Source organism: Myotis brandtii, unplaced genomic scaffold (assembly GCF_000412655.1).
Source record: "Myotis brandtii unplaced genomic scaffold, ASM41265v1 scaffold455, whole genome shotgun sequence".
In the NCBI taxonomy this organism is placed as follows: domain Eukaryota; kingdom Metazoa; phylum Chordata; class Mammalia; order Chiroptera; family Vespertilionidae; genus Myotis; species Myotis brandtii.
Window position 1 is genome coordinate 2,073,923 of NW_005367384.1, and position 12,777 is coordinate 2,086,699.

Sequence of the window (12,777 nt, forward strand, 5' to 3'; positions counted from 1 at the left end):
CGATCATTTACAAGCAATGGGAAAGATTTTAAAGGAAGGAAAATGGGTGCCACATCAACTGAACGAAAGACAAATGGAAAACCGAAAAGTCATCAGTAAAATGTTGCTTCAACAGCACGAAATAAAGTCTTTTTTTGCATCGAATTGTGACTGGCGATGAAAAGTGGATTTATTTTGAGAATCCCAAATGCACAAATGGGTTGATCTAGGTCAACTATCAACATCGACTGCAAGGCCAAATCGCTTCGGAAAGAAGACAATGCTCTGCATTTGGTGGGATCAGGAAGTTGTGGTATAGTATGAGCTTCTAAAACCAGGTGAAACCGTTAATACTGATTGCTACCGACAACAAATAATCAATTTGAACCACGCTTTGATCGTGAAATGACCAGAATGTGCCAGAAGACACGGCAAAGTAATTTTGCTTCATGATGACGCATCATCACACACTTCAAAACCAGTTAAAGACACGTTAAAAGATCTTGCCTGGGAAGTATTAACCCACCTGCTATATTCACCAGACCTTGCTCCTTCAGATTACCACCTGTTCTGATCGATGGCACACGCACTTTCTGAGCACTTCAAAACATACGAAGAAGTGGAAAATTGGGTTTCTGAATGGTTTGCCTCAAAACAAGAAAAGTTCTATTGGGATGGTATCCACAAATTACCTGAAAGATGGGGGAAATGTGTAGCTAGCGATGGACATTACTTTGAATAAAACACTTTAGATGTTTCTCTTGAAATTATTGTGTTTTCTTTTATTATAAAATCCGCCATTATTTACCAGTACACCTAGTACTCTTTTAATACTCTTGCCTTAAAGTTCTTTATACCTTGAATCTGTAAAGGCATTTATTTCCACATTACCTTCAAGATCCAGAACTATACTATATCGTTCTTTACAAGAGTTCCAAATGATGTCAAGATCTGTTTATAACCTCCCATACCACTATGCACACACACTTATTCCACCTTTTTAAGCTTCCATCTCACTACCACATTAATGTGTTCATGGTCAATATTAATCCCTTAAAGTTTCTCAGATTTGGTCTTTGTTGTCTTACTTCTTTTAAGTAATAGTGACTCATTTCAACAATGCCACTGGTAACATCTTAGATTCTTTGGCTGATTCTCATTGTTTTACTAACCTGCTTGTTAAATACTAATCTTGGGTAAATCCTACCACTCAATTATTCCATTCTTCCTCTCAGGTTACTACATATTGATGGGAAAAATAATGAAACTAGGCCAATTAGTTCCATTATCAATTCACGGAACTTAGTCCTGCATACTATTGCCTGAAAAATGTTACTTATTTTTAACATCCTATTAAATTCTTCCCAATACTTATTCCAACCTTTCCCATGCTTCTCTGGCTCCTAACTTCATCCCTGCCTCCCACTTTTAAATCACTTAGAAAATAGCAACACCTTCAAATTTACTCTGAAGATCAAAGCCAATGTAGTACTGGAGTAAGGATAGACATATAGAACAACACAACAGAATTAAAGAGTCCAGAAATAAAGCCTTGCATTTATGGTCAATTGATTTTCTATTACTTTTGCTGCTTTTTAAAAATCCTTACCCAAGGATATGTTTTCTTGTGTGTGTGGTTTTTTTCCTATTTTTATTTTAGAGAGAAGGGAGGGAAAGGGGGAAGGAAGGAGGGAAGGAGGGAGGGAGGGAGGGAGGGAGATAGGTAGGTAGATATCGGTTGCCTCTTGTATGTGCCCTGTTCCTGGGAGTGAACCTGCAACCTAGGTTATATGCCCTGACAGGCAATCAAACCTGAGAACTTTTTGTGCATGGGATGGTGCTCCAACCAACCAAGCCACATTGGCCAGGGCTACTTCTGCTTCTTTAGTACAGCCATGAAACAAGAACAGATTAGTATGTCTTCTCATATCTCTGATGTTAATTATAATTTTCTTTTGCTCTCTGCACATATTTTCACCATTTCTGTTGTTATATTTCTGTTAAAAAGCTTTCTTCACATTTCTGTTTATTCTTAGATATCCATTCATATTTAAGAGTTAAAGACTCTTGACAGCCGGTGTGGCTCAGTGGTTGAGTGTTGACCTATGAATCAAGGGGTTGCCGGTTCAATTCCTGGTCAGGGCACATGCTCGGGTTGTGGGTTCAATCCCCGGTGGGAAGTGTGCAGGAGGCAGCCGATCGATGTTTCTCTCTCATCGATGTTTCTATCTCCCTTCCTCTCTCGGAAATCAATAAAAACATACTTACAAAAAAACCTCAAGATGTCAATACTATCTAAAGCAATCTATAGATTCATGCAATCCCTATCAAAATCCCCCGGTGGGAGTGTGCAGGAGGCAGCCAATCGATGTTTCTCTCTCATCGATGTTTCTATCTCCCTTCCTCTCTCGGAAATCAATAAAAACATACTTACACAAAAACCTCAAGATGTCAATACTATCTAAAGCAATCTATAGATTCATGCAATCCCTATCAAAATCCCAGTGTGTTTGCAGAAATAGAAAAATCCATCCTAAAATTCATATGGAATTTCAAGGTATCCCAAACAGCCAAAACAATCTTGAGAAAGAACCAAGTTAGGGGTCTCATATTTCCTGCTGTCAAAACTTAGCTTTTACTATAGTAATCAAATCAGTGTGGTACTGGCATAAAGTCAGACATATAGACCAATGGAGTAGAGAGCCCAGAAATAAATTCTCACATATATGGTAAAATGTCTTGACAAGCGCATTTATCAAAATTTCCATTCAACGAGAAAGGACTTTCAACAAGTGGTACTGGGAAAACTGGATACGAAATGCAAAAGCTGGACCCTTACCTTACATCACAAATACAAATTAACTCAAAATGGATCAAACATAAGAACTAAAACTATAAGACTCCTAGAAGAAAACATAGGGAAAAGCTTTATGACATTGAATTTGGCAATGTTTTCTTGGATGACACCCAAGGCATAGGCAACAAGAGGAAAAACAGATGTTAGATTCATTAAAAAAAAACAAAAAAACTTTTGAGTATCAAAGGACACTATCAACAGAGTGAAGGGGGAACCCACAGAATGGAAGAAAATATTTGCAAATTATCTATCTGATTAGGATTGATATTCAGGACATATATTCAGAATATATACAGAACTCCTACAACTCAACAACACAAACAACCCAATTAAAAAAATGCGCAAAGATTTGAATAGGCGTTTCTCCACAGAAAAAAATACAAATGGCCAGTAACCACAGGAAGAGATGCTCAACATCATTAGTTATCAGGGAAATGCAAATCAAAACCACAAGCTATAGCTTCACCCTGTATACATACAATAGAATATTATTCAATGTTAAATAGAAAAAAATTTTTGCACATAATAAACATGAATGAACCTGGAAGACATTATGGTAAGTGAAATAAGCTAGTCACAAAGGAACAAATATTTTATAATTCCACTTTATATGAGGTTCCTAGTGTAGTCAAATTCATAGAGACAGAAAGGATATAATGGTGGGTCTCAGTGGGTAATCAGTAGACCTGGTTTTTCACTAAAGGGCCTTCAAATATCAGTACCCATACGTCTTTTCCCTGAGTCAACTTTCCTCTGGAAGAATACTGTCATCTCCAACCAGGCTCCTCTGTTCATAATATATCAAATGGTAGTAAGTTCAATGTTTTAACTAATTTATATGTTTACTAGTGACCCGGTGCACGGATTCATGCACATCAAAAGAAAATTAATTAGAAGGTGGCCGGTGGGGCGGGACTGGGTGAGATGGGTTGGACACACCCTGGAGCCAACCTCCTGAGGTCTCTCCCTGGCTGGCCACACATGGGGTGGTGCCGTGGTGCAAAGGGCGTCTGCGGAATGAGCGGAGTCCCTCTGGCAGGTGGGGTCCCTCGGCCTGGCCTGCAGGGATCGGGCCAAAACCAGCTCTCTGACATCCTCCCAGGGGTCCCGGAGTGTGAGAGGGCACTCTGCAAAATTGCTGTCGTACAGGGTTTGGAATGCAAACACAAGTGTGCAGTAAACCAGATTCGGGGCCGACAGTGCCCCAGAAACAACATAACCCACGGCCAAAGGTGGAATTGCATGGCCCTGCGAGGAATCAGGCTCCCTCCTCTCTGGTTTCGGGGTGTGTCACCGGAGAACCACCGCAGCCAAGTCACTGCAGCTTGGCAGTTCCTGCATTGAGCATCTGCCCCCTGGTGGGCAGTGCACGTCATAGCTACTGGTTGGATGGACATTTAAGCATATTAGCCTTTTATATATACAAGCAGTCATTGAGTTACGTCGGACTCGACGTATGTCGTTTCGTGGTTATGTCACCATCTCCCATTTGCAGTATTTATAAAAAAAAAAAAAAGGTCCATCATTTGATGTAAGTACATATGTGCTTTATGTTTTTTATTATTTATTTACCACAAGTAAAGGTCAGGAATTGTTATCTTTCTCTTAAATTTTTTTTACTGTTTCACTTCATTACTGCTGTGTATGTGCTCCATGTGAGTGATGTAGGTGCTTATGTAGGTGGGTTCCAACTTATGGCAAAAATCACGTAACGTTGCCCCATAGGAACGGATCTCCAACGTAACCCAAGGACCTACTGTGTATGTCTCCCAAGACAGAGAAAGGGTGGACAGAAAAAAACTGGTTAAAGTTGTCTAATTCTGATTAACAAAGAATTACTATTTTCCCCAGGACTATATGCCTCCTTATGACTCCTTTCTTGTCCTCCTCAGACATACTAGTAAAACAGATAGCATTCAGAGGTATGAATTCTACTCCTAGCACTAATATTACCTGGCAGTGTGCTCTGGGATAAGCCATATGAAAAGAACAGTATATTAGCAGTTATTTCCAAACTCCCAAATTTATTTTAGAAATGCAAACTTTCTCATTAAATACTGGAGATTTAACTTGCTCTTTAAAAAGTAATTAGATTAGATTACTAAATTAGAAATTTAGTTTAGGAGTCCGTTGATCCATGCCTAAAAATCTCTGGCACTTGCAGGCAAATGGTAACCTGATCATTTGTCATTTAGGGTTATATCCCTGTACGGCTAGTAATTACTGTGGAGCCAGCTTTTACAGGGACAGGCAGAATAGTGTAGTGGTAAGCAGAACCGGCTGTGGAGCCTGACTGCCTAGATTCCCTAACAGCTTGCTGACTGTGGAATCTGAGTGACTTACCTAAGGAAACTAATGCCAAGAAAGCTTATCTGTGATTAGAATAGTAACTACTACCTCATCGGATTAAGAAGAATGACTAACTCAATAAATTTACAATGATACTCAGGGCTTGATACAAAAGCCTCAAGGCACTATTAAACAGTAAAGCTAAGTAATTTTGAGCTATTTAATATTTAAACATTATACATTTTACCTATAAGAAAGCAAAAACCAATTTGGGGGAGATCTGTTCTGGAAAAAAGATATTTTACAAAATTCTCCCCATTTTTAAACATGGCAACTACTTTGCTGACCTCCAGAATCATCTTCTTTCTTTTTTTAAACTTTTTTTTTTAACAGAATAAAATTTTGGAGTTCAAATACAACTTTTTATTAATTTTGACATTCTCCAAATTACAAAATACTACATATTTATTGTAACAAGTGAAACAAGATTAAGAAGCTAAGACAAAACTAATTCTCTTTTCCCATTATTTCTAATCCAACCACCTAAGATAACCAATATTATCAGTACAAATGCTTTTTATACATGCACTATTTTTCTTTTCAAAATTACTACAAATATAATACTCAAAAGCTTACCTCCAGATATATTGATGGTGGATTATGCTCCCCACCAAATTTGTCCAATAGCGCCTCTATATGTTCCTGTGTCAACTTAATCATTTGTTTGATATTCCACACCTATAAAACATTTTTAAAACAATTTAAATAAAAATAATTTAGGAAAGGAATTAGAAATACTTCAAGATTTCTATCAAAATATTGCAGTAACTGCCTGTAACCCTTGAAATTTAGAGCTTAGAAAACTTAAAGATTATTTAGTATAGTGGTCTTTCCCTTTTATTAAACACTAGAGGCCCAATGCACATCATTTGTGCATGAGTGGAGTCCCTAGGCCTGGCGGGAGATCAGAGCCTATCAGGGCTGTCTCGCCCCGTCCCAATTGGGGCCAGGCCAGTCAGGGACTGCTGGCTGCTGGCTGGGGCCTGGGGGCCTGCTGCCGGTAGGGGGCTGCCGGACAAGGCCTGCTGGGCTGGGGTGGGGGGTGTTGGGGTGGGGAAGAACGGAGAAGGAGCGCAGAAGGTTTGCCAGCCGGGGGAAGGAACCAGGGGAGTTTGGCTGGCCGTGGGAGGTTGGCTGTGGGAGCACACTGACCACCAGGAGGCAGCTCCTGAGTTGAACATCTTCCCCCTGGTGGACAGTGTGTGTAATAGCAACTGGCCGACGGGTCATTCTGGTCGTAACAGTTGCTTAGGCTTTTATATATATAGACTAGAGACCTGTTGCACGAAATTCATGCACCAGAGGGTGGGGGGTGTCCCTCAGCCTGGCCTGCACCCTCAGGGGATGTCCAATTGCCGTGAGGATCGGGCCTAAACTGGCAGTGATGGGACATCCCTCTCACAATCTGGGATGCTGCATGCACCAGTGACTATACTTTTCATACAGGTGAAAGGCTTCTTGCTGTTGTATGGGCAGCTACATTTTTTTGCCCTGATTATAAAAAATAGTATATAACATGATCCTTCTGAGGCAGTAGTACCATTTTCCTCATCTTATGGGTGGAAAAACTGAAGCAGAGAGAAGTTAAGTAATTGGCTTTGTCACACAGTTATAAGTGTCAGAATCAGGGCTGACCACAAAATGTGCAAGCCAGAGTCCATGCATGTCATGGCTGCATCATCCTGCTTTTTCAGTGTTAGAGTAGCCTTGCCAGGTTTTAATTTTTAAATCTAAGAGACTCTTCCCAATATATAGGGTAGGATCCCTAGGCCTGGCTGGCGATCAAGGCCGATATGTGGGGCGACAGGTGAGTAGGGTGATTGGGGGGGCCCCCTCTGACACCCACCTTGGCTGGCAACTTGGCACCGCCCCCCACCGCCAGTTGCCTTCCTCTGTGGGGCGACCGGCAGGCGGGGAGATCAGGAGGACCCCCACTGGCACCTGCCTTGGCTGGCAGCCTGGCGCCACCTGCTGGCCTGCCTCGCCCCTGATCACCACCACCGGTTGCCTCCCTCTCGGAGGGCAGTGCATGTCATAGTGACCGGTCATTCCGCTGGTTGTTCTGCAGTTTGGTCGATTTGCATATTAGGGTTTTATTATATAGGATTTTACAAGTTTTTTCTATACTAGTAATCCTATATAATAAAGAGGGAATATGCAAATTGACCGTCACTCCGCCACAAAGATGGCGGCGCACACAGCAGAGTCGGGGGTTTCCGTAACACAAGATGCCTGCGCCCACAGCGGAGGCCGAGTTCCCTTCACAAGCCTTAACAAGCAATCAGCAGGGACCTGAGGCTGCAGCCCCCCCCCCCATGGGGCTTGACAGGGAACCTCAAGGCACACTCCCGCCCTGGCCTGGGCTAGGGGACCTCAGGTCGCACCCCCCGCCCTGGCGCCGGGCCAGGGGACCTGAGGCTGCGCCTCCCCGCCCAGCGGGGCTTGACAAGGGTGGTACCAGCCAGGTTTGGATCTAGCCCAATGGGAGGTGGGGGCAATCGGGTCTGGGTCTCGCACAATTTTGAGGCGCACATGGGTGGGTGGAGACTTGACTCTGGGTCCCATGGTGTGCCCCAGACTCTGACAGGAGGAAGATTTTCATATACATTTTACTAATTTTCTTTCATCTCTGACACTTCTATCATAGAGAAAGGGCAAATAGCAATATTAAAATTTTTCTTCTAATTAATTCCCTTTTAATGTGCACGAATTTCATGCACCGGGTCACTAGTACAATATATTCTCAACTATAAAAAAATCAAATACATGAGTATTCAGAATAAACAAAAATCTCTTTCAATTTCCCCACATTCCTGGTCCCCTGCTAAAAAGGTAAGTGCTGTTTATAGTGTTTTTTTTAAAGATATTTTTATTGATATCAGAGAGGAAAGGAGAGGGAGAGAGAGGTAGAAACATCAATGATGAGAGATAACCACTGATCAGCTGCCTCCTGCATGCCCCACATTGGGGATCGAGACCACAATCTGGGTATGAGCCCTGACCGGGAATCAAACTGTGACCTCCTGGTTCAGAGGTCGATGCTCAACCACTGAGCCATGCCGATTTTTAGAGACAGTGAAAGGAGGGGAGGGGGAGAGGGGGGGAGAGAGAGAGAGAGAGAGAGAGAGAGAGAAACAATGATCTGTTGCCTCCTGCATGTGCCCCGACTGGGGCCAGGGATCGAACCTGCAACTCAGGTACATGCTCTTGACTTAGAATCAAATCCATGACCCTTTGGTGTACTGGCCTATGCTCTAACCACTAAGCAAATTGATGTGTTTCATATTGATGTTTCTCTCTCTTTCACTTTCCACTCCCTTTCTCCCTTCTTCTCTCTAAAAATCAATGGAAAAAAATATCCTCGGGTGAGGATTAACAACAACAAAACAAACAGGAAAGTGGTATTAATGAAATCAATAAGCAGACTTTGAGTTAAACTTAGAAATTAATCTAAAATGGAATAAGAGAACCAAGATTTTTTTTCTGGCTAATTAAGAGCAGATTAAACCCTAAAGTTACTGGGATTATGGGGGGAAAAACCATAAACAAACAAAAACCAGCACCACAAATAAACTATTTAAATGGTCCATAAAGTCATCCACTAAATTTACTTAATTTTAAGCAGATCTATTTTGGTCACATACATATAACTGAATGGAATGGGCCTGTCTTTGGAGTTGGAACAAAATTGAATTAAAATATAGATGTCTATCATGTGAAACCCTACAGCAAGCATATCAAACTCGTGGTCCGAGAGCTGCATGAGGCCCACAACAAATATTTTTGCAGCCCAGCCAATATAACAGTATGTAAGAAACGTTTTAATAAAAATTTCGTAACTTAATTTTTACAATATCCTATTATATATAATTATTAAAACGAACTACAACGTTCACTAATGACTGATTACTATAATCGTGTTGCATTCATTTCCCTTACGTGCCTTAAGCGCAGGCGCACCATTTCTCTCCACTAATACTAGCAGCGAATATTTTAGCAGCTGATTGCCATGTCATTAGTCTTGGACTGACTTGTTTGGTGTGTGCAACAGGAAATATTTCGCTTTTGGAGAACAAGAAAAATAGGTTTATTTGCATTACGCTTATTAATTTGTGCAGTTATTCAGTGTCTGGTAAGTTAATGTTTAAGAAAAAATATTAATTTTATTAAAATGTTCTATTAATTTATGTTAACGACTACTCATTTATTTCAGCCCTTTGTATTCAGTATGTGTCTATTGAAATAAACCTACATTTCTATGAAAATTGAAGCTCTTGTTTTTTGCGGCCCACATAAACTTAAACCTTATTTTGCCCATGTTAGCCTTTGAGTTTGACATGCTTGCCCTACAGATTTCAACAGCACATACCTTTACTCATCTTAACAATATATCATGTTTCCTGACTTTTGGTAAAACCCCTAGAATTTTCTTGCATTGTAACCTCCTATCCCAAGTTATTCTCAGTTTTCTAAAACTCTGGGCACCACTCCACAGAACCACATCCCACAACACTAAAATCAAAGATTTGTGCGGAAACACTCTCACAAGTAACTAACTGGGGGATAATGGCCTGTTAGGACTGTAAGCTCCTTGAAGTTGATCACATTGATCATAGTTTTATTCCTAGCACCTAGGTACATTAAAAGCAGGTAGTTTATGGGTGCTGGCTGCATGAACATATTAAAAACTCTATATTTTGGGAAAGCTCAGAGCAGACTGATTCAATCACATTCAAGAGAGTTCAACTGAGGTTAGAGAAGTAACAGGGTACAGATAAGATCAGAGAAATAGAAGCCACCCTCAGTCAAGATATTTTCATTCTTTCTCAACTAGGGTTCCATGAGAAAATGAAGTCCAATTGCTCTAAGGCAGCGGTTCTCAACCTTTGGGTTGCAACCCTTTGGGGGTCGAACGACTCTTTCACAGGGGTCGCCTAAGACCATCCTGCATATCAGATATTTACATTACGATTCATAACAGTAGCAACATTACAGTTATGAAGTAGCAACGAAAATAATTTTATGGTTGGGTCACAACATGAGGAACTGTATTTAAAGGGCCAGAAGGTTGAGAACCACTGCTCTAAGGCATCCAGTATAAGCAATGAATTACCTTCTCTCCAATGTACCTAGAATGGTACTACTAAGACTCTCAAGAGAGAGAGTTAAACTGTATGTTCACTAGCTTTAGGTACTTTTTTAATAAACCCTGAATTAACGAATAATATTTTATGAAAAGCATTTCATGGTGTATGAATGTTTTAAAAATACAATGTTACCCATACACATATCACCTGGCTATTTCATTTGCTTTATTTTCCCCTTCCAAAATAATATACTGTCAGTTTTCAAAGTCTTCCAATTTCTCTATCAATATAACATATCTCCGGCATCCAATTCTATTTTCCCTGTACCAGGTACTCTAATAACAAGTGATAGGGATACTATAGCATAATTATTGTAACAATCTTATATATACTGCTTATTTTATACCAGGCACTGTTTACACACTGTATATATTAAACTTTTTCAACTTCCAACAACCTAATGAGGTGGGAACTATTATTATCCTTATTTTACAGATGAGGAAACAGAAGTTAAACAAAAAAACAAACTTGGCCCAGGTCAGAGAGCTAATAAGTGGCAGAACTACTCATAGGTGCTGCATAGTCTATGTGTCTCTGAGAAGTGGAAGAAATATTTCATCATCAGGAATTCTAATCAGACACTTAATACACTCTGTAACATAAGGCAGGTGAGAACGTTGAGACAACAACGTTAGAATTTAAGTAAAAGTAGATCACTGTATATTAAATTCCTTCAGTCAACAAATATTAGAATTTAAGTAAAAGTAGATCACTGTATATTAAATTCCTTCAGTCAACAAATATTTAATGAGTGGCTTTATGTGCCAGGGTTCTAGGCAATGAAGATATAGTGCAATTAAACCAGTTCCTAAACTCATGGAGCATACATTCTAGTTGTGGAAAGAAAAGCACTTTTTAAAAACAGTACATAATATGTCAGACGATGATAAAAAGTTATAAAGAAAAATACAGCTGGAAAGCAGGAGGGAGGTAGGTTATTAGCCAACATCATACTGAATGGGGAAAAACTAAAACCATTTCCCCTAAAAACAGGAACAAGGCAGATATCCACTTTCACCACTCCTGTTCGACATAGTACTGGAAGTGCTAGCCATAGCAATCAGACAAGAAGAAATAAAAGGCATCAAAATTGGAAAAGAAGTAAAACTGTCATTATTCACAGATGACATGATATTGTACATAGAAAACCCCAAATCCACCAAAAAACTACTAGACTTAACAAATGAATTTGGCAATATAGCAGCATACAAAATTAACATCCAGAAATCTATGGTTTTTTAATACACCAATAATGAACTCACAGAAAGAGAAATTTAAAAAATCAATCCCATTTACCATTATAACAACAACAAAAAGATATCTAGGAATAAACTTAACTAAGGAGGTAAAAGACCTGTACTTGGAAAACTATAGGATGTTGAAAAAAGAGATAAGGAAGACATAAACAAATGGAAGAATATACCGTGTTCATGGACTGGTAGAATCAACATCATTAAAATGTTCATACTACCCAAAGCAATCTATAGATTCAATGCAATCACCATTAAGATACCAATGGAATATTTCACAGACCTAGAACAAACTCTCCAAAAATTCATCTGGAATAAAAAAAGACCCCGAATAGCCGCAGCAATCCTGAGAAAGAAGAACCAAGTTGGAGGGATCACAATATCAGATATCAAGCTACAGTGGGGCCTTGACTTACGAGTTTAATTCGTTCTGTGATGGAGCTCATAACTCAAATTACTCGTATGTCAAATCACTATGACGTTCGCTGTGCCAACTAGTGGTGGGGTATCTGAAGCTGGCTCGTAACCCGAATTTTTTTGAGCTTGCAACTCAAAGCAAAAAATCGGCCGAGAGACGGCTCGTATCTCAAAAAAACTCGTTAGTCGGGACACTCGTAAGTGAAGGCCCCACTGTATATTACAAAGCCACTATTCTCAGAACTGCCTGGTACTGGCACAAAAACAGACATATACTAGTAGACTAATGGAATCGAACAGAGAACCCAGAAATCGACTCAAGCCATTATGCTCAATTAATATTTGTAAAAGGAGGCAAGAGCATACAATGGAGTCAAGATAGTGTCTTCAATAAATGGTGTTGGGGAAATTGGACAGATACATGCAAAAAAAGGAAACTAGACCACCAACTTACACCATACACAAAAACAAACTCAAAATGGGTAAAGGACTTAAACGTAAGACGGGAAACCATAAAAATCTTTGAAAAATCCATAGGCAGCAAAATATCAGACATATGTTATAGCAATATCTTTACCAATATAACTTAGGGCAATGGAAACTAAGGAGAAAATAAACAGATGGGACTACATCAAAATAAAAAGCTTCAGCACAGCAAAAGAAACCATCAACAAAACAAGAAAACCGACTGCATGGGAGAACATATTTGCCAATGTTATCTCCAATAAGGGTTTAATCTCCAACATTTAAAGGGAACTCATACTACTTAACAAAAGAT

At 39.9% G+C, this 12,777-nt stretch overlaps 1 protein-coding gene and 1 long non-coding RNA gene across 6 annotated transcripts in view; one reads left to right on the forward strand and one right to left on the reverse strand.

Annotated features, from left to right (window-relative positions):
• Nucleotides 1-5,859, reverse strand: part of BRAF (B-Raf proto-oncogene, serine/threonine kinase) — a 93,591-nt gene extending 87,732 nt beyond the window's left edge. For all 5 annotated transcript variants that reach the window (XM_014546737.1, XM_014546735.1, XM_014546736.1 and 2 more), the window contains exon 1: nucleotides 5,762-5,859. In XM_014546737.1, coding sequence (XP_014402223.1) covers nucleotides 5,762-5,845 — 84 coding nt within the window. In that variant the 5' untranslated portion in view covers nucleotides 5,846-5,859. The remainder of the gene's footprint in view (nucleotides 1-5,761) is intronic.
• Nucleotides 1-11,258, forward strand: part of LOC106727616 — a 12,418-nt gene extending 1,160 nt beyond the window's left edge. The window contains exons 2-3 of the long non-coding RNA XR_001363844.1: nucleotides 6,315-6,321; nucleotides 11,245-11,258. This is a non-coding gene — a long non-coding RNA (uncharacterized LOC106727616). The remainder of the gene's footprint in view (nucleotides 1-6,314; nucleotides 6,322-11,244) is intronic.
• The last annotated feature ends 1,519 nt before the right edge of the window (nucleotides 11,259-12,777 follow it).